The sequence below is a fragment of the Eptatretus burgeri genome, chromosome 1, assembly GCF_056783735.1.
Source record: "Eptatretus burgeri isolate ZD-2024b chromosome 1, Ebu_testis_v1, whole genome shotgun sequence".
Classification (NCBI taxonomy): Eukaryota; Metazoa; Chordata; class Myxini; order Myxiniformes; family Myxinidae; genus Eptatretus; species Eptatretus burgeri.
Window position 1 is genome coordinate 29,255,928 of NC_140961.1, and position 27,331 is coordinate 29,283,258.

The following is a 27,331-nucleotide window of genomic DNA, read 5'->3' on the forward strand; positions in this document are numbered from 1 at the left end:
GAAAAAGTGTGTGTCTTGGCTGACGTTGCACGTTGTCAAGGATGGTTGTAGATGCCGAATTACTTGTATGTAGTTGATGCTTCTCGAAGTAATAAAATATGAGTTCACTGAAGGAGCACACAAATAATTACTCCATAAAACACCTTATCCCATTCAGTCTTCAGAAAAAAAACCCTGGGGTCTTTTAAACTCTTGCTTTGTGTTGTGCACTAAACAAACGGCACTCGGTGCTGCCATATTTGTCTGGTGAATCTCATGGTTACTCGGCATGAGATGGCATAAATATTTTACAAGCACAGTACAGCCAAACGGAGGGTTTTCAAAAGTGCCAAGGAGACAATTTGTGTTCAAGTATATCATTCAATTGAAATAATATAACATTTTAAAGGTTGCAGAAAAACCAACTTTTTTATTTTTGGAAATTTACCATTGTTGATGCTCCAGCATCTTTTACACCACCATCTATAATACGTTAAATTATTATCTTGCCAAATTGAAGTTTTTGCAAGATATGTTAGTCAGCTTGTATGTTTTTTTTTATTTTTATTTTTTTTTGTCTGTAATCGCATATAAAAAATTCTGCAGAGCACAGTTATCATTGGAAATTTTTGTAACTTTGCATATCAGAGGCCTATAGAGGTCCCTTTCAGCGCATAAAATTTTGAAGGTCAAGGTCACTTTGTCGCAAATCAGGGGAGTCGACTAAACCCTTATTTTTTTGAGTAATTTTGATCGGATCGTCTTCAAACTTCATGGAAATATAGTTCATGGTCTGGCGCTCAGCTGATTAATTTTTGGTGGCGATTTGGCCTTGACCTTCATGGTTAGCGCCTGAGGTCAAACATATTTGACCCCGAGGTCAAATTTTCAAGTTTTAGGAACCATATCGTGTAGTACCTCAAATTGAACACCTCGATGAGTGAGTGCTTTCTAGATATGTCAAGCTTGAGACATTATGATGTCATTTGGTGACGTTATGAGGCAAATGCATATTTTCATGGTTACTCTGTAGAATGATTCTCATCGGAATCTCTCGTAGGCAGATATTCCTCAAGGAGTCTCTCCTGGTGGATAGCAGCTCTGTTCACCTCAGTGTTACCTTAAAGAAGTCACACGTGGTCACCTTTTGGCAAGATGCGGGTGACATTGGTTTATTTAATTGTCGTTTTGACATCCCTAAAAACAGAGTTTCATGTTTGGAATGATTGCCAATTTTGTTTGATTGTCAGGCAAACTCAAACTATTACAGTACCTTGCTCTGTGCACCTGCATGCTGAGGACGAGGTTCTGCACAACTTGTCGAAGTACTGCGAAGCTGCAGGTTCGTGTTCCAATTGGTCTTCTGCAGTGTTCAAAATGTCAAATTTAATTGAAATCAAGTTGTTCCTTGAAATCAAGTTGAAAAATAACTCTATTTCCACAAGTTGGATCAGCATACCAAAGGAGAATCTTTAATTTCGTATATGCAGAGGAAGAACATTGAATGATTCACTGAAACATTGAAATGGACTTCACTGAAACAGAAGCCCAAAGCAATTCCTCTTGTATACAACTTGACATTCAAAAGAATGGGAGGGAAGACATTTGGCACCTCAACTACAGGGTTAGCTGATGAACAATTGGCAAAATAACTCAAAACTGCAATACGTGTCCACTTTGGGTGGAAGGGAGAGAATGACAATTGTGGCAAAAGTATGCAGTGTTATCAACCAGGTCACCTTGTTTCAAAGTAAGACATTCCTTTTATCAACATGTAGGTCAAAAGACTCTTGGGTAAAGGGAAACATTACTGACGGCCAATTCGACTATAGCATAAAAATTAAATATATAACGTGCCAGCAACAATTATAATTTTTCTTCCACATCCCCCCCTTTTTTCCATATCAGGAAAAATTTGAATAATTATATTACACATGATCACCATACCCCGTTCCTCGAGGAGAAAAGATATCCGTTACACAAGTTCAATCAACAATGGCAGCGAGCGCTCATAGGAGAAGAATGCTAGATGACAACCATTTCAATAGTGTCCCAGCCAGGGTAGTGAGTGAGTTTCCATTTAATTCATGGCCTGTTCATCAGCTGGTGTCAAGTTGAAGACGTGCTACTCGAGACCAGAAGAGAAGCAGGTCAGTGTGTAGATGGAGCAGCACCCAGCGGGAAACAGTCTAGGGGCTCCTTGAGCTGTAGAGAAGGTAGATCTTGGCAGGTACGAGCTTGGGCCCCACAATGGGTTGCAGATGACACTGGGTTGAAGGAGATGAAGACTCAGGATGTGACCCAGAAATTCAGCCCCAGCAGAGCTTGGGGCCTCGTAGCAGCAGTTCGTGCAATCAGGTTTGATTCACCGAGCTGTGCACGTTGGAGGCAGCCACAATGGCTGTACGAGCCCCACACCCGCACTATTGAACACACGTTGCAGATGACTTGCCGTATGTACCTTCATTGTGCATTGTGCAACCATGGCAAGTTCACGATGTAGCTGCAGAGCAGCAATTTGCGAGTGTGGTTGGGAACATTCCTCCAGGCAGGAACCATGCAACAGCAACGTTAAGTCTTTGCCTTGCTGTGGTTTAACTTATCCAACCTTCTCTTCAGTGGGTTTTTTTCTTCTTTTTTTTTTTTTTTTCCTCTTTCTTTCACAGGCTCATCCTATCTCCTCAGGAAAGGGGTAGTGTCATGATCACGTGTTGAATGCCCAATCACCCAAATCTGGGTTCTCCCCATCGTCCAATCTTTCGGTGGAAGTTCTTCCAAAGCTTCATTAGATGAAATCGTACACTGCCTAGTTCAACTGCTCTCAATACTCTGAAACAAACAAAATCAAGTTTAAGCATCTAACGTGAATAACATTTTATATCAAAATTTTACCCTTTCCTTTCCTTGTTTTTCACACCTATATTTCACACACTAAAATATATAGAAATCTCAGTTGTATGTACACTCAAAAACATTCATCTCATTTGCTATTTCCATGTGGAAAGAGCAGCAGTATTTATCAGGGTTCCAATTTGCAATCAAGAATTCCTTTCACCATCCTTCAAAAATTCCTTCTAGTCAAGAAAAATATTCCATCATCTGTACAATAATTATGAAAGTTAGCTCCTTCAATTTTCATTCACAAGCAGTTCTGGAGCAACTGCCATTTATTTATTTATTTATTTCCAGCTAACTTAGCACTTCTGTACTGAGGAAAGATGGTCAAGTCAGTGTTAGAAACACCTCAACTTACTTAAATGTACAAGAAGTACCACTTAATCAAAACTCATGCACCTGTCCAATTAATCAGAAAACAAATAAAACAGGTAATATTTTAATTGGCTTGTGGTGTCATTGTACTCTTTTTCAATCATATTCTAACACTGATTTAACATCCATTTCACATGGTAATGCCTTCTGTACTCGGCATGATTCTTGTTTATCCTTTTTGGTTTTTTTTTTTTTTTGTTCCACAAAATATGGAGGCATTTACAATACATGGTACAATTCCAAATACCATGCTGCTTTCCCTCATATATTGATTTTCCCTTGCAGTTAACTTGTGATTCCGTAGATATAATATTGACCAATCTGTCGATCAATTTAATAACAGAGACTCTCTTTCAATATTATGTTTGAGTACCTCAACTTAATATATTATCTCGATTCAATTCTCAGTAACTTTTTTCCTACCCTCAAAATAGATCAACAAGGTCCATAGCGACAGTGATTGATAAATCGATCAATAAAAGTTATCAATAACCAATGGTGTACCTCACTGTGATATAACCAATCATGCACATGTGTCCCAAGTTACTGGTTTTAAAGATGCGGACTCAAATTACTCCGCAAATTTCGATCCGTCCAAGAAGTTAGGAAAAAACAAATTGGGAGAATACTCTGTCACTTGAAGACCCCAAAACATTTAAATTAGGATTACGAAACATAATAAAGGTTTCTCAATTTGTAATTCCAAAACAAAACTTGATATTGATTATAACCAAAAGAAACACGATGGTTCGAATACCATTATGAATTGTAATGGAGAAAAAGACACAACGAACACAAAAATCTTGTGCCTCCAGTGTTCTGAATGAGTTATTTTTTTCTTTTTTTTAATGAGCTGAGTCAAAGTAATTAACTAAGTTACCGTACACAACTTCGATTAGTTACTGACTTCCCCATGTTTATGCATGTGACAACAAACCCGGTGCATGCAAACATGATCACAAGTATCACTTGTTGGTCCTATTGACCATAAGAGTATCCCCATCACTACCATACAGGTCAAAGCACACTGGTAGTTCAAAGCTAGGTTGTTATAATTACAATAATTAACAGGTGTAATTATACAAGTAGCGTAACTATCATTGTCGTCACAGGGTGATTCTTTTGGAAATCTCTCGTGCTCTCAGCTCTGAAAACCCCCCCCATAGAAAGAGTTCCACGCTGCTCAGCCTTGACATCGAGTTGCCGAGCTGCGGACCACACTTTGGCTGCAGAGCGTCCACTTGGAAACATTTGGGAACAAAACTTGCCAACATGGTTAAGAGATACAAAATTTCTCCAAACAGTTTACTTATACCAAATGCTAATATTGTTTCGTCAATCTGATGAGCATCCATTTCTTTCATGGTCAATGGAGCTGAAAAATCTCGGAAAAATAATGTGTAACCAACCTCTCCAATCACTATTCAGAATTCCATCAACATTTTAAATCTTACATTGTCCTTTTCTTGTCCACGTCTCTCACCAAAACAGCAACATGCTGCAATATCACAACACACATACACCAGCCATCTAATCACGTCCTCTGACCTTTTCAATACAAATCCATTCCATTATCAAAACAAATGAATACAGTTTACACCTCTGTTTTTAAACAGGTGTACAAAAATTGTCAAAGTTGTAACCAGGCGAATGGCACTCCAAATTGCAGCTCAAAACACTCTGTCCATGCATGTAGCTATCTCTTTGGAACCTTCACCATCTTTTCCCCAAATAATGTTTATCACTGCTGTGGGGGAAGCATGGCAGGATTCAAACCTGCTGTTAGCATCAGAGTCATGACACCTGCTGTTGGGACCCAACTGGTCCCTCTTCCCCCGATCGGCTTCTCCAGATGACCACGAGGTTCAAATTCCACCTTTGGAGTGCATTATTTATCCAATTTCACTTAAACAGCTTTATGGTCCATCATTGTGACAATAAACAAAATTGTTGTCCAATTAAGTCTTATTCATGAATTAACCTCACGAATAGAGGCACATATAAAGCCACCAGAGATGTTTCTTTCTGCTATTTGTGCCTTGACCTTGGCAGACAAGCTTGCAGATCAAAAGGCTTTTTATTTTGCTAAGTGTGCAGCTTGTTCCATGTCTTTGTCCTGTATTTTAACCCAATTTTCTTTACCACCTGATGTACCCGGTTCACAGATCAATCATTACAAGAGATAACATTCTTTCATTCACATATGCAATGAATTTTGCCTGCCTGAATCGATCAAAGGGTTACACGGGGTTGTTTGCCCTTCCCTTCCCAGCAGTTGTTTTGGCAGGAATTTGTCTTTAACATCAATCAACGAATGCCATCCATTAACTTTAACATTCACAGACTAATGAAGACAGCACGCCTAGTTTAACGTCCATCTGAGGGATCATGCATCATCTGTGAATCGCCCTACTGTATGTGCTAAACACCAATAGGGAGTTTGGGAGATGGTTGTGACTTTAAACTTCACATTTATCTGAGAATCGTCTGTGTGGTATAGATCCTCGTTCATCACAAGGTACCAAAATCATACACAACTACTTTGCAAATTACTTTAAAATCATTACAAATCACATTTCTACATTTCGATCACATTTTAAGTACAATGGTTGCGAATCAAATCAATTTTGGAAACATTTCTCACACATCACCGAGCACAGCATGTGCATTCCAACACAGTAGCCCTCGAGTACCTATATATAGAGAGTAGCGACATAGGGGGACCAGAATTTGATGGTCACGTGACACATGGGCGCCATTTTGTTTCACACTCTAGCGCCAAGCTACGCATCGAATCCAGATCTTCACCGAGTGAGCTCGGAGAGACCGAGTTTGAAAGTGAGTGAAACTTTATTAGTCAAAATGACGGGTTGTTGCGCCTTTGGGTGCAGCAACAAATCTGAGAAGGGGTACAGGATGTATAGGTTTCGTTTTCAATTTCTGCATTTAAGCTTTTAGCCGTCGACAGTGCCTTTAGGCACGGCTCCCGGTATTGGAAGCATGTCATCATGTGACCCATATAAACTTTCAAGGACATCTAAGCTTTTAGAATTTGTTATCTATGGAAAGAGAAAATTCGTTGTTTTGATAAGTAATTTGATGAACAATTTTGGTATTTGTCTTTCTTATGTTGACCAAAAACCAGTCAAGTTTTAGACTAAAAAAAAGGGCAAAATAATGTACACATATGGACATTGACATGTGTGGTATATAAGTCTTACTGTATTTGCGTTGAATGTGTTACCATGGTAAAGATTATTGTAATACGAATTATATCAATCATAGCAGCAATTGATATTATTATTGATTTATTTGATTTATAGCCTGTATGATTAAATTGGAACAAAAAAATACCTATAGAACCACTGCCCCCACGCCTGCCCCAAAAATGAAATGCTTTAAATTTGGGGGCCCTCTTTATGCATGCTGTTGATCTTATTTATTATCATAACCCCAGTAAGGATCAATGGTAGTCTGGGATGTTGGCATCGAGAAAGCTAACAATATGGGCAATCATTGTTTAGCAACCCAATTAATTTACATATTTATCACTTAATTGCACATTCTTATGAAAATACACAATTTGTAATGAATTGTCTGTTTATTTGGTTACCATGGCAACACATTAGATGGGGTTTCATAAAAAAAATCTAGCCTACAATCTCTGACCTTCATACTTTCATTTGGTGTATTTCCATTTTTGTTCAGAATCATCAATCATGTAGTATTGTCTTGAAAACTTGCTGTCAAGTTGTTAATATTTCACCAAAATTAATTTTGCTGTAAACACTAATATATAACTAATCATGATATTACGTATTTATACACTTGAATTTGAAAATGCCTGCAGTGTATGAACAATACAGGTAACTCTGCATGCATGTAAGTCAGCCTTATTAAGTCGAATAATCGCACAAGTTTAAACAAATTTTGAAACCGTATTATGCAAGACGTGTTATTTACCTTCTGTGAGGCAGATTTGTTCTACGTCGAACAGATTTCTGTGCTCCCAAGAGATTCAAGTTAAGCAGAGTTACCTGTACTTATAATTTGTAGCATTTCTTTATCGTTCATCATGTTGCAAATTGATGGAACACTGTTGACAGAAATAAAATAGCAAGTCAAACCTACTGCGATTTTTCATGGACTGTTTCTTCACAAGATTGTACCAGTTGAATACTTAACATAAGCATTTTGACATGAACGTGCTTCATAGATTCATCCAATAATTGCATAGCAGGCCTGTGCAATTAACTATTCTTTGCCCATAAAAAAGGGTCATTTCAATTGTTAAGATATTTTTGAAATCTGATACAATCATTTTGGCATAGTCACTTTTTGGTGTGTTCGAGAGCGTGTTGGGTGGTAACTATGATGATAAATTACATGTAGGTATCGGTGTTTGTTGTTTTTGTTTGTTATGGGTGAGATGATAATGTGGTGAGATGAAAAAAGTAAAGATGGGTGAGGTGGGGAGGGATGGGTAGGGGCAGGTATGGATCAAATTGAGGCCCCAACTTAGGCCTATGGACTCGAGATTTTTATTTGGCTCGCCTTCATGTCATAAGCCTACACAGGCCGAGTTTCTCCCAAATGTCTCGTTCTCTGGCAAACTTACTCTGAGTTTCCCGTGTAATGAGTACATGCATTTTAACATCTTATCACTTTCAACCCCATTGATTCTATAATCAAGATCTTTGGCCGAGTAAAACATGAGAATAAATATATATGTCCAGTGATGTATCCCACCCTCCTGATGTATTGCTTCATTCATGCATGCTGCTACGGCGGTAGCGCACGCACCGCGCGTTATCCAGAGTGAAACAAAATGGCGCCTATAGCTGAGTTGTCGCTACTCTCTATATATAGGTACTCTAAGTAGCCCTAGCCCCCCACCCTCCCAACTGTTCCGTGGGTGAAACAAACACACACACACACGAGACGCGAGTTTTTTTTTATCCAACCCACTTGGTCACAGAACGAAGCCTCGCATTTTGGGGCCATTTGTGGGGCTGGGGGCATTACTCCCCCACCCCTCCACCTTGGATCCGCATATGAATTGAATGGGGGGGAGGGGGTTCAGTATCCATAAATCTCGCCTAGCAGTACGAACAGCTGCTTGTAAGACCTCAGCTTTCTGGGCTGAGTAATTGGATGCAAATTCCCACTTTTCATCAACTTATTCCATCAGTTCAGTCTGAACAAAGTGCTACTTAATTAATTTTGTCTCATAATGCCGGCGATAGCCAGTCTCCTAAATGGACTCCCGTTCAGAATATATTTTACATTCACAATTGTTATTTCACAATTTATCCAAGATCCCTTTGGCTCTTGTATAAAGCTTTGACACTTGCTTCAGCGTCTATCTGAGACACGGCACACACATTTATGTCTTTTTCTGCCGGCAAAGCACAGAGATTCCAGTTTTAGTGTTGACCCGTGTAGGAAAAGATTCGTGACCTTGGCTTTATCAGCACCAAGCAAGTGGCCCCCAAGCCAAAGTGGTCTCATTGCCTTCCCAGTTGTGGGAATTTTCAAAACTGCACCGAAACACATGTACATGTATCTGAGGGAGCATTTTAAGTAATGATCATGATGTAAGTGATCAACAACACAACAATTCTTGAGTTGTTGCAATATCATTTCTAACAAGACATTCATGTGCTGTATGACATCGTACAGTAATCTTCAGTTACTTATCGAGCTCACGATCACTTCCAATCCAGATTTTCACCAAGATCGAATTCACACACCACCTCTTTCTGGTATTAAAACACTCTCAACGGCATCCGCCCTGTACTCCAAATAGACCGCACCACAATGGCAGGGCTCTGTCTTTCAATACAAGCTTACATATACTCAGTTATATGTGTCCACGCCAAAGTTGTAACAGCGTGTGAAGAGTTGGTCGTCATCGTTTTTCCTCTGGAATTGGCGTGTGCACTTCACCTTATCCAGAGTCTTCACAGTGTACGGTGACGACCAATCCTTATCTCCACTTTACATACGCATTCATCTTCTGGACTCGCACACGGTCCATTTCAACACTCACTTAGTACTACATGCAGATACATGCAAATCAATGCATATACAAATCAGATATAAATATAAAACATACAAGAGTTCCAGGTTGGAACACTCAACTTGCATCCTTAACGGAAGTAACTTTGCCACCTTAACACAAAACTTAACATTTCCATTCACATAGGATTCACAAATCCATGCAAAGAGGTAACTCCTTAATATGAATCCATAACACCTCCACACAATAACAGTGCAGCAGTTTCACAACAAGCAAACTTCCAGTGAGTACAATGAACAAATAGGAATCCAAAGAGGTAACTCAACATTCATAACACTTATTCGTTCTCCGACTTGGGGACTTGAACCTTTTTGCGAGCAGGGGCATTAACCCTTTCTTTAGCTCGGCAGAGGCTTCAACTCTCCGTTAAGAGATCCCTGATCTCGGTTTATAACACTCAAGTGCCAGGGTCCACACCCTGTCGTTAGCCCCGCAAGCTGAAACAGTCCCTGACTGCTGGATCCTCTTAGGCCTATCACTGAAGGTTCTCCTATCAATGAAGTACCACGTTACCCGTTTGGCTGAGAGATGCAGCATCCGATCTGAAGTAAGAGCAAACATCTTGGTAAGTGGCCACTTGCTTGCTGTTATGCCAGATGATGCTGTTCCCAGTTCTGCCAGGGTTTCAGGTCCCATCTGGAGCGCCAAAATTGTGGTGGAAAATAACAAAATTTCCACAAGTTGGATCAGCATACCAAAGGAGAATCTTTAATTTCGTATATACGGAGGAAGAATATTGAATGATTCACTGAAACATTCGCATGGACTTCACTGAACCAGAAGCCCGAAGCCATTTTTCTTGTATACAATTTGACATTCCAAAGAATGGGAGGGAGACATTTGGCAACTCAACTACAGGATTAGCTGATACGCATGAGGCAAAAGAACTCAAAACTGCAATACGTGTCCACTTTGGGTGTCGGGGAGAGAATGACACAATCGTGGCAAAAGTTTGCATTGTTATCAACCAGGTCACCCTGTTTCAAAGTAAGATTCTTTTTATCAACATTTAGGCCAAAAGACTCTTGGGTAAAGCAAAACATTACTGACAGCCAATTCGACTATAGCATAAAAATTAAATATATAAAGTACCAGCAGCAATTATAATTGAGAGTACATGAATATAATTATTTTTCTTCCACATCGACCATAGACAAAGTAAACGAAATGCTTCACCCCACTTTTTGCATCGTGCACATGGTGACAAGTTGTAAGGTCCTCATTGAGACTCCGTTGTGCAATAGGTTTGTGGGGCAACGTTCTCTCTTGATGAACCTAGCGGTGATATGACGGGTTGGCACTGCTACTACAAATCAAAAATGGACAAACATACACTTGTTGTTTGAAGCTTGGGATCATGACTTGTTTTTGTTATTCATTGTACTTTGTCTCCTTCCCATTCCCCTTTCTAACTCTATTTTCAGCTGGAGCATGCAGGTACCGTGGCGATAGCTCGCTCCATAGATGTTGCCTTCGCTTTCCTATGGCATGTGACTGTGTTACAATTACCTATAAGCTTCTGGAGCTTGGGCGGCGCTGCCTGCATAATTCTTTGCACGAGTGGACTTGCACTCCGAGCATACTGGTCTCGAAAGAGCCCACAGAAGTAGCTTTGCCACAAAGTTTGCATTTTGTTTTGTTGAATTTTGTAGAAGATGTTTTCTATCATTCTCAATGCACTTTATTGCATTAGTTATGGACCTCTGCTATTCTTGCTACCTAATCTTAACACCATCTTCACATTTGTTGTATAGTGTTGTGTTAAAAAAAAAACAACTGGAAATGTTTCATTGTCCTTTGATCAGGGGAAGGGTGCATTACAGTTTTACTTGATCAAAGTTGAGATTTCTCTTGAACTGTTACAAGTTATTCAATAGGAATAAAATGGATGAGCAAGCTTTACATGTGGGATACAACTTTCTTTTCAATGACTGAAATTTATGTGGTCTGAGATTCATGGGGAAACATCACATTAAGTACACTTTATTTGCATGCAGACGATGGCCGTGGGTTTGTCCCAGTTTTACAGAGGTGTCGCGATGCCACTGCATTGTCCCCTGTAGGTTCACAAAGGCAGCCATGGGATCTGTAACGTCCACTGACTGATGCTATCAGATGGGACACCTCGTTTAACCTCCATCCGAGGGACGGCACGCATTGATATTTGATGACTTGCCCTGCCTGCAACACACCAGGATGAACATGCAACATTTGGAGCTTTTTCAGGAAGCCAGTGGTAACTTGCCTATTACTTGTTAGCTCACCTGGAACCTCGGTCCAGGAAGCTTTTGGAATGGCGCATTGTTCGTCCACAAACATTTTCAACTTCTCTGAAACTATGCAAGATTTTGATGAAACTTGACCACAACCTTCATCATCCATTATGTACCAAAGTTTGTTCACTGCATTTAAATTAAAAAAAAAATTGTAATCCATTGGTATTTACTTCTACATTACATATTTTGTGGTTCCTTGGTTTTCTTATCCAGGTGAATGCACAGTGGTATTGCCCCTATTTTGAAGGACATGGTAAGATTTTAATATCACCAACAACCAGTGCTGGCAGAAGGGTCCTCAAGCTTCATGTCTGACCGCTGAACGATACTTGTACTGATTCCTTCCAATGCCTGTGAAACACCAGAATGACAGTTTGTAGCTGGGGTGAGATTCAAACCGAGGCTAGACGGCTCAGATAAAAGTGTGCATAATGCTATATGTCTAACCCCTATTAGACTTGAAAATTTTGATATCATGCAGAACTTGGAATTAAGCATCTTCACAAACAATTATTCCAAAAGGTGTAGTGTTCAATTCACTTTAAGTTTAAAGTGAATTCACTTTAATTTACAACATTAATCTCTGACAATATTTCTGGTTTTGGCCTTCATCACCAGAAAAAAAGTTTATTGGAAACTTTTCACCCAAACATGACATGAATGCAAGTGTCAAAACCATGACTACTTTTACTAGCAAGGGTAGAAATAAAAGTGAGTTGGTAAGTTGAGATTGAGTTTTATAATATACAAGCAAAGTACCTGCCCTATGAGCAATCTTGTTCAAGCATGCAACATGTTCTGATACACCTTTTTATTGGGGTGGTGTGGAGGTAATTGATAGTTCTGTAGACGCAAATACATTGGACTACAAAAGAACAGCACTCTGTTGTGGGAGAAAACTGTCCAGACTTTTCTCAAAGATTGCAATAAGGCCTTTGATGTGTCCAAGCCTGCCATCTGGGACTATATTAAGCTGGACAAAAACAGAACAGCAGACCAGAAAAAAAGAAGACAGTTTTCTTGCAGATGTCACTCAGGGGAGACGTTCCAAAGATTGGCAACAGTGATAATGAGTATGACAAAAAGGTGAAGAAAGTGTTAACCAGGTATAAGGAGCAAAAGAACAGAAAACGAAAAGAGAGAGAAGGAAAGTCTGTACCAAGTCTGGATCTTGATGAATCATTATCAGAAACTGAAGTCTCTACATTCTGAAGCTTCAGAATCTGAATATTTCAACTTGGAGGAAGAAAGAGAGAAACAAGAGAAAGAGAAACATAAAGAGAAAGAAGAAAAAGGAGACAAGATTGGGGGTAATGACAAGCTTGTATTGGAGGTGACACGAAATAAGCTTATTGCAGCAAGATTTGGTGCTGGTTCACGGGAGCATGCTCAGTGGTTGGCTGACTTTTACAGAGCTGCTGGAGTTGACATCAACCAAATTACCATGTCTAAAAGCAAAGTACACAGGGATAGAAACCAGCTTGTACAAGTTGAAGCTCAACAAATCAGAGATGAAGAGAAAGACAGAATGGCTCATCTTAATCTGGTGTTACACTTTGACACCAAAAAGTGTGAACAGGCTGAAGCAGATCTCTATATCAATGTCATCCATGAAAGGCTTGCTCTTTCAGTTTCAAGCCCTGATGCACCAAAACTTGACATCCTGCTGGGAATATTTAAAATTGAAAGCTCTGGTGGTAAGATTCAACCTGAGGCTGTCTGGGAAGTGCTGTGTGGCTGGGGAATTATAGATCAAATAATTGGTTTGTGTGCTGACACCACTGCAAGCAATTTAGGAAGGTACAAAGGAGCATGCATAGACTTGTCAGAAATTATGGATACACCTTTGCTGCAACTATACTGTTGTCATCACATCTGGGAGATTCATCTGTTGCACATTCTTGTGGATTTGTTGGGGAGAACTAAGGGCCCGAGGTGAGATGAGTACAAACTATTAAAAAACAACTGGCCAACACTTGAAAGAGACATCGATGTTGGTGAACAAAGTAGGCTGGTTATGTTTGGCTGGAAGACTACCCCTGGTGTTTCCCCTGGCTCATTTCTTGAGAAAAAAAGCTCTTGAAAGTCTGCAGTTCTGCAAGAGAGCTAAGTCAGCAAATGGTTTTGACAGGGGAGACTACAGATACCTGACTCAGCTTGTAGCTTTCTTTTTTGCAGAGGAGACAGAAAACTTTCACTTCAGACAACCTAGTGCACACCATGAAGCAAGTTCCTGGCTGACTGCAACTACTTGTTGATCATTTATGACACAAAACATTATCAGCAACCATGATAAGATGCAGTCTCTTGTCACAGAGGAGAAAAGAAGGCAGCTGAAAATTGCCTAGACCTACATTGCTTGCTTTCATGCTCAGATGTTCCTTTAAAGCACTGTGGCAGCCAAAGCTTCTGGTTGACTTAGAAGCCCTGAAGTTGTTGATGCACTTCGCTAAGATTCCAGAATACAAAAAACTGGCTGGTGAACTTCACAAAAGCAAAAGATGACAAAGCTACTCCCCAAATAGTCAGCTGGTTGGTCTGTCTCTGGCAGTTACAGATGCCATCTCAGGAGTGATTGGAGTTTTTGTTTGTGATGCTGGACTTTGAGGTGCCAAGTCAGGAAGAATTCTACAAAACAAAGCCTGAGCTTCCTGACAGTGCCATCTTGCACACAGAGACTGACTTCAAAGATCTGGTTGATGAACAGTCCTTCCTTCTTTTCATGAAACTTGAGTTTCCGAAAGAAGACCTAGAGTTTTGGAGGCAGGGTGGTGCTGAAACCTTTGACATCGGATCTGAGACGGTGGCTGCAAAATCTTACCAGGAGTTTGTTGAGAAGGTCAAAAACATGCAGGTGGTCAATGACATGGCAGAGAGATACATCAAAATGATCCAGGACTACATTGGATCATCCAGACAAAGAGGATCAGAGGCAAGATGTCTTTCAAGTTATAAAAAAAGAAGAGAACAGCTCATCCAATTGATGCGACAAAGTCTCTCCTCATCAAGAATGTTTAGGAAATGTGTAACCAACATAGTTTTTGTGCTAAATATTCAATACATTTAAAATTTACATTTACGGTCTATGGTTAACAGCCTTTATCAATTTAATGTAAGCAGAAATTGGAGAAAACAACTTTTTTCTTTGCGACCAATTTTGTTGTATTATTTGGAAATATATTTTATATAATTTGGAATGATTTCTTTACAATCAACAGCCACCAGTTAGTTAAATTGTATGATTTTTACTGGTGGCCTTATTGTTTATATTGTAATGTATTATTTTCTGAAAAAAAAAAATTGATTTGATTTTGATTTTGAAACCGGGTTTGAAAGAATATGACTCATGAGACTGTCATAAGTGAGAACAAACTTGACTTTTATATATTTACGGAAAAAGCTGAAATCTACATGGGAAAAAAACTTTTGATAATGAAAATTTTTGGTGGAATAAAATCTAGGGATCAAATGCAACTGGAAAAAAAGTGTGTCAAACAAAATTTGATTTTTCATACTTTTTTTTTATTTTTTTTACAATTTTGGGACAGTCGAGTGCACATGCTGACAAATTGCAAGGTCCTCATTGAGACTCAGTTGTGCAATAGGTTTGTGGAGCAACGTTCTCTCTTTTGATAAACCAAGCGGCGAAATGACGGGTAGGCACTGCAAGTACAAATCAAGAATGGACAAACAAACTTGTGAGAAGCTTGGGATCATGATGATTGTTTTTTGTTATTCATTGTACTTTGTCTCCTTCACATTCCCCTTTCTTAATTCTATTTTCAGCTGGAGCATGCAGCTCCCGTGGCGATAGCTCGCTCCGTAGATGTTGCCTTTGCTTTCCTATGCCATGTGACTGTGTTACAATTACCTTTGAGCTTCTGGAGCTTGGACAGCACTGCCTGCATAATTATTTGCACGAGTGGACTTGCACTCCGAGCACACTGGTCTCGAAAGAGCCCACGGAAGTAGCTTTGCCACCAAGTTTGCATTTTGTTTTGTTGAATTTTGTAGAAGATGTTTTCTATCATTCTTGATGCACTTTATTGCATTAGTTATGGACTTCTGCTGTTCTTGCTACCTAATCTTAACCCCATCTCCACATTTGTTGTTTAGTATAGTCTTTTCAATGACTAGATGAGCTTTATATGGTCTGAGATTCGTGGGGAAGCATCACATGAAGTACACTTTGTTTGTACACATGGCCGTGGGTTTGTACCAGTTTTGCAGAGATGTAGCGATGCCACTGGATTGTCTCCTGTCGGTTCACGAAGGCCACCATGGGATCTTTAATGTCCACTGACTGATGCTAGCAGATGGGACGCCTCGTTTAACATCCATCCAAGGGACGGCACGCATTGATATTTGATGACTCGCCATGCCTGAAACACACCAGGATGAACATGCAACATTAGGAGCTTTTTCAGGGAGCCAGTGGTAACTTGCCTATTACTTGTTAGCTCACCTGGAACCTCGGTCCAGGAAGCTTGTGGAATGGCGCATTGTTCGTCCACAAACATTTTCAACTTCTCTGAAACTATGTAAGATTTTGATGAAACTTTACCACAACCTTCATCATCCATGATGTACCTAAGTTTGTTCACTGCATTTAAATTTTAAAAAATACGGCCCGTGGGCCCTGGTCAGTTCCGACTTCATCGATATTGGATTTACTGGTATGTGCCCGTAAAAAAAAATAAAAAATTAATAAATAAATATTCAAACCGTGAGCAACAAACAACAACCACACAGGCCGTTTCTTCGCTCTCGTGTGCCCGGACGTGCATGACCCAGAAGTTCGCATATTATTCGCAGTTACGATTATTCGCAATTTAGTTTTAATACCCAATTATTCAATTAATGCCAAAGTATTTTACCTTTTCGCAATGTAGTGGCAAGGAAAAAAAAAAAGAGAAGAGAGAGAAAAAAATTTACTTCCTGGTTCGGAGCATACGAGCACTCTGATGTTACCGAAATTTATACACCGTCTAATATGAAAACGATCATAACTTGGGGCATTGTGTTTATCTATAAATGCGCATAAGAAATCGAGAAATTATTAGAATACACGAAGTCATCACTCTCCGGAAGTCCGTACGTTGTAATCTGTAATGGCGAACGCGGCTGAGCTTCCCTTCCTCATCGGCCACGTCCACGCAACAACGTGTCTTGTCATTGGTTTGGTAAATAAATGGCCATAACTTGGGAAGCACTTGTCCGATTAATATCAAACCTTGAAAAGGCACATCCTCAGGTCCCCAGCAATATACCTGGCAAGTTTCAATTAGATCAGACCAGCGGTTGTCGAGAAACAATGGTCACAGACACACACACACACACACACACACACACACACACACACACACATTGCTGGAATTATAGATAGATTCATTTACATTCATTGTTTTTATTCTAACTCTAATGAACTTCATACTCATTAAGACCAATTATCTTCTTTCCTCCTGGACAAAAATTCGGAAAAAACGCTCAGATAAGCTGGAGACATTGTTCCATAGAACCATTATACCAAACCAGAAGCAAAGACGATGAAGTCTTCGAGTTTTAGGACTTTGAAGATTAATTGATTAGACTAATTAACTAAGTCAATTGGTGAGAAATATGAAATTTTATTGTGGGACGTTTTGCGGCATCTCCCCAAGTATCATCCCTCCGAGTTTCAAGTCATTCTGACCACAGGTTGCAGAATAATGATCGAAAGATTGATTGTGGATGGACGGACGGATCGACAGACATGGACCCCCATTTTATAAGTCACTTGCTTCGGAACTGACAAAAAATATTTTGTAATCCATCGGTATTTACTTTTGTGTTACACATTTTGTGGTTCCTTGGTTTTCTTATCCAGGTGAGTGCCCATGGGTATTGCCCCTATTTTGAAGGACATGGTAAGATTTTAATATCACCAAGAACCAGTGCTGGCAGAAGGGTCCTCGAACTTCATGTCTGACAGCTGAACGGTACTTGTACTGATTCCTTCCAATGCCTGTGAAACACCAGGATGACAGTTTGTAGCTGGGGTGAGATTCAAACCCAGGCTGGACAGCTCGGAGAAAGTTTGCATACTGCTACATGCCTAACCCTTATTAGACTTGAAAATCTTGATATAATGCAGAACTTGGATTTAAGCATCTTCACAAACAATTATTCCAAAAGGTGTAGTGTTCAATTCACTTTAATTTTAACCAGTTTACAACATTAATCTCTGACAATATTTCTGCTTTTGGCCTTCATCACCAGAACAAAAGTTTATCGGAAACCTTTCATTCTAACATGATATGAATGCAAGTGTCAAAACCATGACTACTTTTATTAGCAAGGGTGGAAATAAAAGTGAGTTGGTAAGTTGAAATTGAGTTTTATAATACACAGAGTACCTGCCCAATGAGCAATCATGTTCAAGCATGCAACATGTTCTGATGCAAAGGTAATTGATAGTTTTGTCTACGCAAAGAAAACCTGGTTTCTGTGCATGAAGCAAACACATACTGCTTATAATTCAAAACACCTCACTGCATTGAAATGGGATGGAATACTGTACTGTAAAGGGTGGGGACTTCTAATACCCTCACACACCTGGAGGCGGTGCGACACGATACACATTTACATCGAGAATTTGTTTCTCGAATTTGTTTGTTGCAGAGAATGTTACATTTACAAGTTTCATATCATCATTTGCGACTTAATTTTGATTTTGCGTTGGGCATTTAATCGCCCAGTGCATTAAATTTTTTTTTTAATAACAATTTTAAGAAAATGGACCGATAGGGCCATTTCTCAGCCCAAATGGCCGGAACCGCACTTTGGGCTCAGTTAATGCCTGTGGAATGGTCTCGAGAATATACCTGTCAAGTTTGGTTTGGTTCAGTCCACTAATAATCAAGAAATAACTTTTAAGAAAATAGGCCGAAGGGGCCGTTTTTCGGCCCAAAGGGCCGCAATCGCACTTTGGGCTCAGTTAATGCCTGTGCATGTGTCTAGTATATGCCTGTCAATTTTCATCAAATTCTGTTCACGAATAATGGAGAAATAAACGCTCACATGAACTGTACACAAGAAGAGAGAGAACATGAGCGGCACTTAGACCCCGTGGGGTAAAAAAAAATCACTTGGAAAGAATTCACAACTCGTAAGTGCAAAAAGTTGCACATTAATTAGTTATGCGAATTCGCAAAACCGAGAGCACCATCTTGTGTCCATTCTGAGATAGCAGTGTATTACTCATTGGGAATTCTGATGTCTATGTATTCATGGGGGGACCACATAAATATGGGTGATATGGGTCCCTTCCTATATTTAAGTCAGGTCAGGCCAGATTAGATCTGTGACTTGCCACAGGTATCATGTAAACCTGGACTAACCTGTTCCATGGTCGGGTTGTCGGCGACTCAACCGTCTCCCCCACCAGGTTTTTTGGTGAGGAGGGTGTTTGGATATGGACACCCAGCGGGATTAAAAAAAAAAAAACCTGTCAAAAGGGTGGAGGAGCTCGTTGTGAGCCAACGGCCATCCATATCTAGTGCCCAACGGTGTCTGCGGACGTCCTCCTGCAGTTGAGTTACTTCTTATTAGCAGGTTGGTGGCAAGATTTGAACTCCGGCCAGGCGGCCACTGTAAAACCCTTCATTCCGCAAAACACAAAAACGCAAAGCAATCTGAAAACCCACTCCATGGGAGTACCTCCTGTGCAGCTTCCCTTCACAGGGCAGCTCACCGGATGACGGGATTGAGGCAAAGCCTTCGGGACCCCCAATCTTTGATGATAGGAGGGAAACCACAGGGTAACATTCCCGGGTCAGATTGCGGGAGAGTGTGTCGGAGTGGTGCTGAGGTGTCGTCCACCAGACGGCGGTCTCCTTGGGTTAACCTGAGGCGGTCCCTTTGTGTGGGTGCCTGGAATGTCCTATCTCTAAGAGAGGATGATCACATGTCTCTGTTATTTGAGCTCAAGCGTTTCGACATCGGTATTGCAGCACTCTCTGAGGTTTGGAGACTGGATTGCGGAGAGATAATGGTGGGTGGTTACACCTACTATTGGTCTGGTCGCTCTGATGGTTACCATACCCAAGGAGTTGCTGAAGCTGTGTCCAATAAGCTGACTCCAATGATAATTGAGGTAACACCGGTCAACGAGCGTATTATGAGACTAAGGATTCGTCACTCCTGAGGTGTCATTTCCCTGGTCTCTGTTTATGCTCCGACTGAGGCGAGTGATCTCACCGTGAAGGACACATTCTACGCCACGCTCGAGTCTGTGGTTGATCAGTGCCCCAGACGAGATACACTTCTAGTCTTGGGGGATTTCAATGCATCGACTGGAACTGATAGGGATGGTTATGAGGCATGTGTTGGTCTCCATGGGTCAGGAACTATGAACCAGAACAGCACTAAGTTCCTTGACTTTGCAAGAAGTCATGGACTTAGGGTGGCCGGTTCATGGTTTCAGCGCCCACAAGCTCATCGCTGGACTTGGTATTCCAACGCTGGCGGTGTGGCAAAGGAGAATGACCATGTCCTCGTTGATGGCCGCTGGAGGATGATCCGGAACTGCAGGGTCTACTGGAGGGCTCAGTACCTCAATACTGACCAGCGGCTTGTTGTAGCAACTCTGAAGTTGCACCTTAAATCCAGGAGAATGGTACCATCCAGCCGAGGCTGGATGTTGGCAAGCTCAAGGATGAGAGGGTAGCTGAGGAGTTTCCGAACAAGCTGAGTGGAGATTTGGGGGGTCTGGGTGCTTTTAGATGTCCTGAAGAGTTGTGGAGTGCCTTCAAGACCACCGTCCTTGATGTTGCCGGTGAATGTCTTGGAACTCACCGTAGGGCAAAGAAGAATTTTGTCTCTCAAGGGACACTGGATACCATTGACCAGAGTCGCAAGGCCAGGCTGAATGGCAGAGCTGAGCTGTTCAGGGAACTGAGGCGTAAAACTGTACGTGCGCTCAGGGTGGACAAGGAGGCCGAGGAATCTGTGAGGGGGTAGAGCATCACCTGTGGTCAAGGGATTCTCGTCCTGCTTACAGGGGAATTTGCGCATTGCGTTCATCCAAGCCCATCCCTCGGTGTACTGCAGTGAGAGCAGAGGGTGGTAGGCTCTTGACAGAGAAGTCCGAAGTGAAGGCCCGCTGGGCCGGTTACTTTGAGCGGTTGTACCAGGCTGATCCACCAGCTGTTGAGTTGGACGTCAGGGGTGTTACAATCCCTGTTGCTGACCCTCCAATCAACTGTGGTCCACCTTCGCTTGTGGAAACACAAGCTGCGGTGAACCGGTTGAAATGGGGTAAAGCTCCAGGGATCTGTGGCATCCATGCTGAACTTCTCAAGGTTGGTGGAAATGCTGCACTCGTGTCATTGCATGCAGTTCTGTGCTCTGCCTGGAACACAGGAATCATCTCAACTGACTAGAAGAGGGGCCTTGTTGTCCCTCTCTGGAAAGGGAAGGGTGATCGCCAATACTGCAACAACTACCGAGGGGTGACGCTGCTCTCAGTGCCGGGCAAGGTCTTTGCTCGGATAATTCTCGATAGGGTTCGCCACCATCTGCTTGAGCACCAGCGTCCAGAGCAGTCAGGCTTTACACCAAAGAGGTCAACGATTGACTGTATCCTTGCTCTTCGGGTCCTCACCGAACGCAGACGAGAGTTTTGGCAGGGGCTGCTTGCAGCCTATGTTGATCTCGGTAAAGCGTTCAATTCAGTGAATCGGATGCCCTCTGGAGGATTCTTGGTCTTTGTGGGGTGGCACAAAAACTATTCGATCTGATGTCTGAACTCAACTCTGGTACTGAGAGTGCCGTGAGATGTGGTGGTCCCATCTCTGACTTATTTCCAGTTGTTACTGGAGTTTGTCAGGGATGTGTACTGGACCCCACACTTTTCAGCACTTATTTGGACTGGATTCTAGGGAGGATGTCGGAGAGATTAAGCTGTGGTGCATCGTTTGGGAATGTCAAGATCTCTGACCTCAATTTCGCAGATGATGCAGTCATCTTTGCGGAGACTTTAGATATCCTTTTGGGGGCCCTCGAGGTGGTGAATGAGGAGTCGGAGCCACTGGGATTACGGGTTTCCTGGGTCAAAACTAAGATCCAGGCTTTCAATGGAATCTTGGATGCTGCTGTCCTGTCTGTGCCTGTTTGTGGTGAGGATGTTGAGGTCGTGGAGAGATTCACTTACCTTGGCAGTGATATTCATGTCTGTGCTGGCTGTGAGTCAGAGGTCAATAGACATCTGGGTTGGGGCTGGGGAGTCATGGATTCATTGGATAATGGGGTGTGGTGCTGCCGGTACCTGTGTGGGAGGACGAAAGTCGGAGTCTTCAGGTCCTTGGTGTTTCCATTCTTGCTCTATGGATGCGAGACTTGGACTCTGACCAAGGATCTGAGATGGAGACTTAATTCCTTTGGTACCAGGTCTCTTCGGAGAATCCTTGGCTATCGCTGGTCGGATTTTGTGTCCAACGAGCAGTTGCTGAGAGAGACTCAAATGAGATTTGTTACCTGCATAGACCGTGAGCGCCAGCTGCCGCTGTATGGACATGTGGCTCGTTTTCCTGATGCTGATCCTGCTCACCAGATTCTCTCAGTGAGGGAGTCTCGTGAGTGGAGGAGGCCAATGGGCCGACCACGTGTCTCATGGTTGCAGCAGGTTGATCGGTATCTCAAGGAGATGGGGATGGGCCAGGCATCTGCCTGTGGGATGGCCAGACTGAGGCCCCTGGAGAACCGGCGGAAAGTGGATGCAGTGACGCGCTGCTGTGGCGCACGCTCCCCACACCTCTACTCACACACACACACACACACACACACACACACACACACACACACACACACACACACACACACACACACACACACACACACACACACACACACACTAAATAGTAATGCCACCAATTGTTGATCTACAGACCTCATTCATTGGCACAGAAGCTGAACATACAAGTCAGGAAGACATGCACTGGACTGGCATATCGAAATCAAACACAGTGCATCATAACATCATCCATTAGCAAACGAATCAGTCCTTTTTCGTTCAATCATTAATACATAAATATATCACACACCAAAGCTGAAATTATTTACACAACACTTTTTTTTCATTAATATGTATATGATATCTCCATTATATATTTTAAGCAGTGGCAAGATCATTTCAATTTCAGTTTCCACAGGTGAGTATCTTGTGTGCCGATTACTTACAATTGGAGAGTTGGAATTCTTCACATTATTTCTTCAGCACCAAGGTGGATTACATGAAATGGTTATATTTACTTTATATATTGTTACGGATCTGGAAACCATATGCATTCAAACATACAGATGTCCCAAAAGTCAGTTATTCCGTTAAATACATGTGAAGAGAGGTCCCTTCCTTTTGTCTCGTGGGAGAATCAAAGGTGTGCGTTGCAATGTTTTTTTAGTTAGGTAAAATAAATCTACCATCCAACAAACACCCAACAACCAACCACGGTACCTTCCAGCGCTTGCAACCCTCGCCTCGCTGGCCACAGCATACGGGGCGAAAACGTCCAGTCTGCCATTCCTTTGCGTGTCTACAAACGTTCCTTTTCAACGTTGGATCTTCCCCTTGATGAGTCCAAACATGTGGAGGGGGGGGGGGCAGGCCTCCCGGTTTGGCCGAGGCCCCACTCAGAAAGGGCAGACCCCATGAAGACCCTGTCCAATCGGGCCGGACGGTCACGTTTGTTTCACCGAGCCCCCGCCCCGTTCGGGGATGTCCATAAAAATACGACGCAATCCTCAGAGGGAAGTTTTTTGGAGGAGTTGAGTTGGTTGGTGTGCGTCATGCGGTTTGAGCTGGAGTCTGGGGCGTTCGAGTGGAGTTCTGCATTTGGCTGGCGTTCGTTGGAGTTTTCCTGGGTCCCGTCTGCGACCCTGATCTCCGCCCTGGGACTCCGACTGTTCTGCTCGGGTTCCTCTACGGGTACAAGCCCCATGCGTGTGACTGTGGGCCGAGCCGCACGACCATTAGCAGGTGCCACACCGCGGAGCACCCCCTCCCTTCAACGTGCAGGTACCCAAGCGAACTGCGACCCCCAGCTCGTCTCTCCCTCTCTGGCTGCGGGGGTCTTTTAATAAATCATCTGAGTGTGTGGGCCCGTCTTGTAAGTAGAAACTGTGTAAGTGTTTTTGAACATTGTAAATTCCTGCTTGTATTTTCCGTGATAAGTCTTGCTCTGTGTCTTCTTTATTATAAATAAATGACTATAGAAATGTTCCCAGTTCGTTTCCGTCCTTTCTTTCATTGGTCCAGCTGAGGTTCGGTTCGGATCTGAGTTGGTTCGGATCTGAGTTTTAGCCGGGTTTTTATACCCGATAATCCGTTCATTCGAGCCAGTATGACCTTGGCAGATCCGCTCACTGCATCCGAACCGGAAATGTAGTTGGCAGTTGGTAGAGTGGTCCGGTTCGGACAAGGCATACAAAGTGCGTGGTTCCCCGGTAGACGACACCGCGGAGTTAATTAGGTAAATTGGTTGTAGGCAAAAAGACCCTACGCTACGTGGTGGAGGTATTGGCGTCCACGGTCGGTTAAGCGACCTGCCGCCTCACGGAATTATCCGAGAGGGACGACCTACAATTCCGGAGAGTCGGGTGGGAGACGATGTACCCTCCCCCACCAAGTGGTTGTTCTCGCCACCGGACCTCCGGCCCACAACAATATGTACATATACTGATGATCAAAGTTTCTTGAAAAACCAACCTTTTTGCCATCAATAAAAAAATTAGGACCATTGACACATGTCACGGTCAGTTTATGATTGAACTTCGCAGGATGAAACAACTTTTTGCGGATGGCAGCTTAGCTGCCGGGGTAGCTATCATTTCTTGTAAGCGCAACTGTGTCGCTGATGCAGTGCCCCACTATCAGAACAGAGGTACTCATTTCGCCGACCTCGGAAGGATGACAGGCTGAGTCAATCCCCTGGTGGATCGATTCAGCAGCCAACGGGGCTGAAACTCAGGACCCGAGGATCCCAAGCCAACACCCTAACCACACGAAGCCAACACCAAGCTTGAAGGATGATACCGAGACCAAGTGATAGCAGAACATCCAGTCGGATTCATGGCAGTTCGATTCTATGTTATAGTAATCACTGGGTATTGATTTTGACCATTCTGTCAAAAATTAGTTAACGGTAGAAAGGAGATCCCACCTTCCAGATCCGTCACATTCATCATGATCATCACCACTGGGTGCGGCATCGACGGCTGCAGTAGCTGCAATCCCCCACACCGAGCCTGCGCTGGCTGTGGTGTTCTAGTAGCGCCTAGACAACGACCTTACTTTCGGGGCTTCCTTCCACATCAATCCACTTAGCAGCACATTCCGGAAATCTCTTCATGCTTTTCTCACGAAATGGAATTACAGTACTTTGCTGTGGGTGTTGATGACGTGCACCAAACAGAACCCCGAAGAACAGCCTTCAGGATCATCGGCAACACGAGCATCAGACGACATGTCCGTCGCCATGACAGCTCGTGGGTTTAGAGCTTGTCTGCAAAGAAGCGCGTGATTGGTTGATGGGCGTGGTGCCGTGTGTCATAAGCGCGTGATTGGTTGATGGGCGTGGTGCTGTGTGTCAAAAGCGCGTGATTGGTTAATGGGCGTGGTGCTGTGTGTCAAAAGCGCGTGATTGGTTGATGGGCGTGGTGCCGTGTGTCAAAAGCGCTCTGATTGGACGATATTTGTAAGAAAATTGTCACAATTTCAGGTGTTTTTTTTTTTTTCCCCCCATATTTTGAAAAAAATGTGCTTTGTGCTTGACGAGTTTCAGGTATGATTTCTATAATATTTTCACACAACGTATTACAAATACAGGTAGATACACGAGGTGGGTCACGAAACGAAATAAAACGGGAGCTCGGCCCACGGTCTCGGTTGTGATGAATCTTTAAAGTGTTGTTGTTGTTGTTGTTGTTGTTGTTGTTGTTGTTGTTGTTGTTGTTGTTGTTGTTGTTGTTGTTGTTGTTAGCTGTGAGGTCACGCAACGTCACGTGTTACGTATCGAGTGTGAAGCTGTGAGGAGATCCGGGCGTTTCCCGTGTTTTGGTAATGCGATTCGGTATCACCTTGATTGAGTGAATTAAAGCCTCCACAGTGAAATCGGTTTGTTTCTGTTCTACAACAATTTATTCACTCAATCCGACACCCCGGACAAGGTCCTCAAACCGGAGAGATTCGACGCCGATCCGAACTCGAGCACGGCAGTTAAGCACTGGCTCCATTGGCACCGCACCTTCTCGAACTTTCTGGCGGCCATCGCTACTCACGACCCGGACAAGCTTGACTTCCGGTTCCGGGTTTGGTGCGTCGACAGGTCTCGTTCGGGGCTCTGCTGACGATCTCAAAGTTAAGTTTCTGGTCGGTACCTGTCCCGTTTTAACTGTTTATTTTTCTCACTTACATGTTGCTGTGTGTTCCTAGTTCGGTTTTGTTTCAAAAATCGTGCTATTTTGTGAGATTTTGTCGACTTTGTCTTACCGGACGCTTAAGGCCTACCCTTGAGGCTTGAGGCCTATCGGTTCCCCTCGGTGTACGATCGTGTTTTGTTTTTTCTCCCCATTACCTTCAATTTCTATCTTCCCCACTTTCCTAATGACCCCCATCCCTCCCAACTAATCACGCTATTTCTTCAAATTCCCTGCTTTCCTTCCTGAAAGTCCCTGTAATGTCCATCTTCTATTCCCCATGTTCTCTGTCCCATCCCTCTCCCTTCCACAGATCTCCTAATGTCTCTGTTCCCCACTGTTTTGTCCTTCCTACTCCCTCCTCTCTTGTCTCATGCCCCCATTGATGTGCGTTGTGTGTTAGCTCTCATACGAGCCTCGACAAGGTATACAAAAAAAAAAAGCTGAATATGCTCATTAATCACGTAGCACCTTCAGTCTATGAATACATCGATGCTGCCATTAACGTTCTCGAAGCACCCTATGTAGAGCCCAAGAACGAGGTATTTGCAAGACACATGCTCGCTACACGCAGACAGGAGGTGGGAGATGTGCTGTGTCACGTGATTGGGTTTTCGTATATCATGCCTCGCCCGCTAGGGGTGGCAGGAATGTGCTTCTGGTCGCGCAATAAAGCGGAGTTGATGCTGGCACGCTTGCTCCTCGTGTTCCACTGCACCTCGAACACTCTAGGAGAGACACTCAATCGATATATACAAGTTCTGAAGCAGCTAAGCAAGGATTGTAACTTCCGGGCCGCAACCGCGGAGCAGTGAGGAAACGACTCAATACGCGACGCATTCATCAATGGACTACAATCGGCTCACATACGACAACGCTTCCTGGAAAATTAAACATTGGGCCTTCAAACAGCTTTCCATAAGGTTGTTGTTGTTGTTGTTGTTTCATCTTTCCATCTTTAAAGTGTTGTTGTTGGAAGCTGTGAGGTCACGAGTCACGCAACGTCATGCGTTACGTATCGAGTGTGAAGCTGTGAGGAGATCCGGGCGTTTCCCGTGTCTTCGTAATGTGATTTGATATCACATTGATTGAATTAAAGCCTCTACTAGCGATACCCGTGCACATGCACGGGATAGCAGTACAACATAGCTGGTAGCAGACGACAGACCATACATGGGGAATGACAAAAATACGCATTGTGCAAAATGCAAGTGGTACTATGGAACGCCAAGACTTCCCAAACATTGTCGGCATGTCCGCTAAGTGCCACAGC

General features: G+C 42.7%; 1 protein-coding gene and 1 long non-coding RNA gene across 8 annotated transcripts in view; one reads left to right on the forward strand and one right to left on the reverse strand.

The window, feature by feature from the left end:
• Positions 1 to 11,233, forward strand: part of SLC35G1 (solute carrier family 35 member G1) — an 88,039-nt gene extending 76,806 nt beyond the window's left edge. For all 6 annotated transcript variants that reach the window (XM_085877099.1, XM_085877085.1, XM_085877116.1 and 3 more), the window contains one exon: positions 10,756 to 11,233. In XM_085877099.1, the coding sequence (XP_085733225.1) occupies positions 10,756 to 10,941 (186 nt within the window). In that variant the 3' untranslated portion in view covers positions 10,942 to 11,233. The remainder of the gene's footprint in view (positions 1 to 10,755) is intronic.
• Positions 1,177 to 25,422, reverse strand: LOC147034137 (uncharacterized). 2 transcript variants are annotated; one of them, XR_015057135.1, is made up of 3 exons: positions 24,804 to 25,397; positions 15,827 to 15,989; positions 1,177 to 2,808 (listed from the first exon to the last, which is right to left on the reverse strand). It is a non-coding gene; the product is annotated as an uncharacterized LOC147034137 (long non-coding RNA). The 2 variants fall into 2 exon arrangements; XR_015057136.1 differs by lacking the exon at positions 1,177 to 2,808 and adding an exon at positions 11,735 to 11,958 and having other exon boundaries at positions 24,804 to 25,422.
• Positions 25,423 to 27,331: the final 1,909 nt, after the last annotated feature.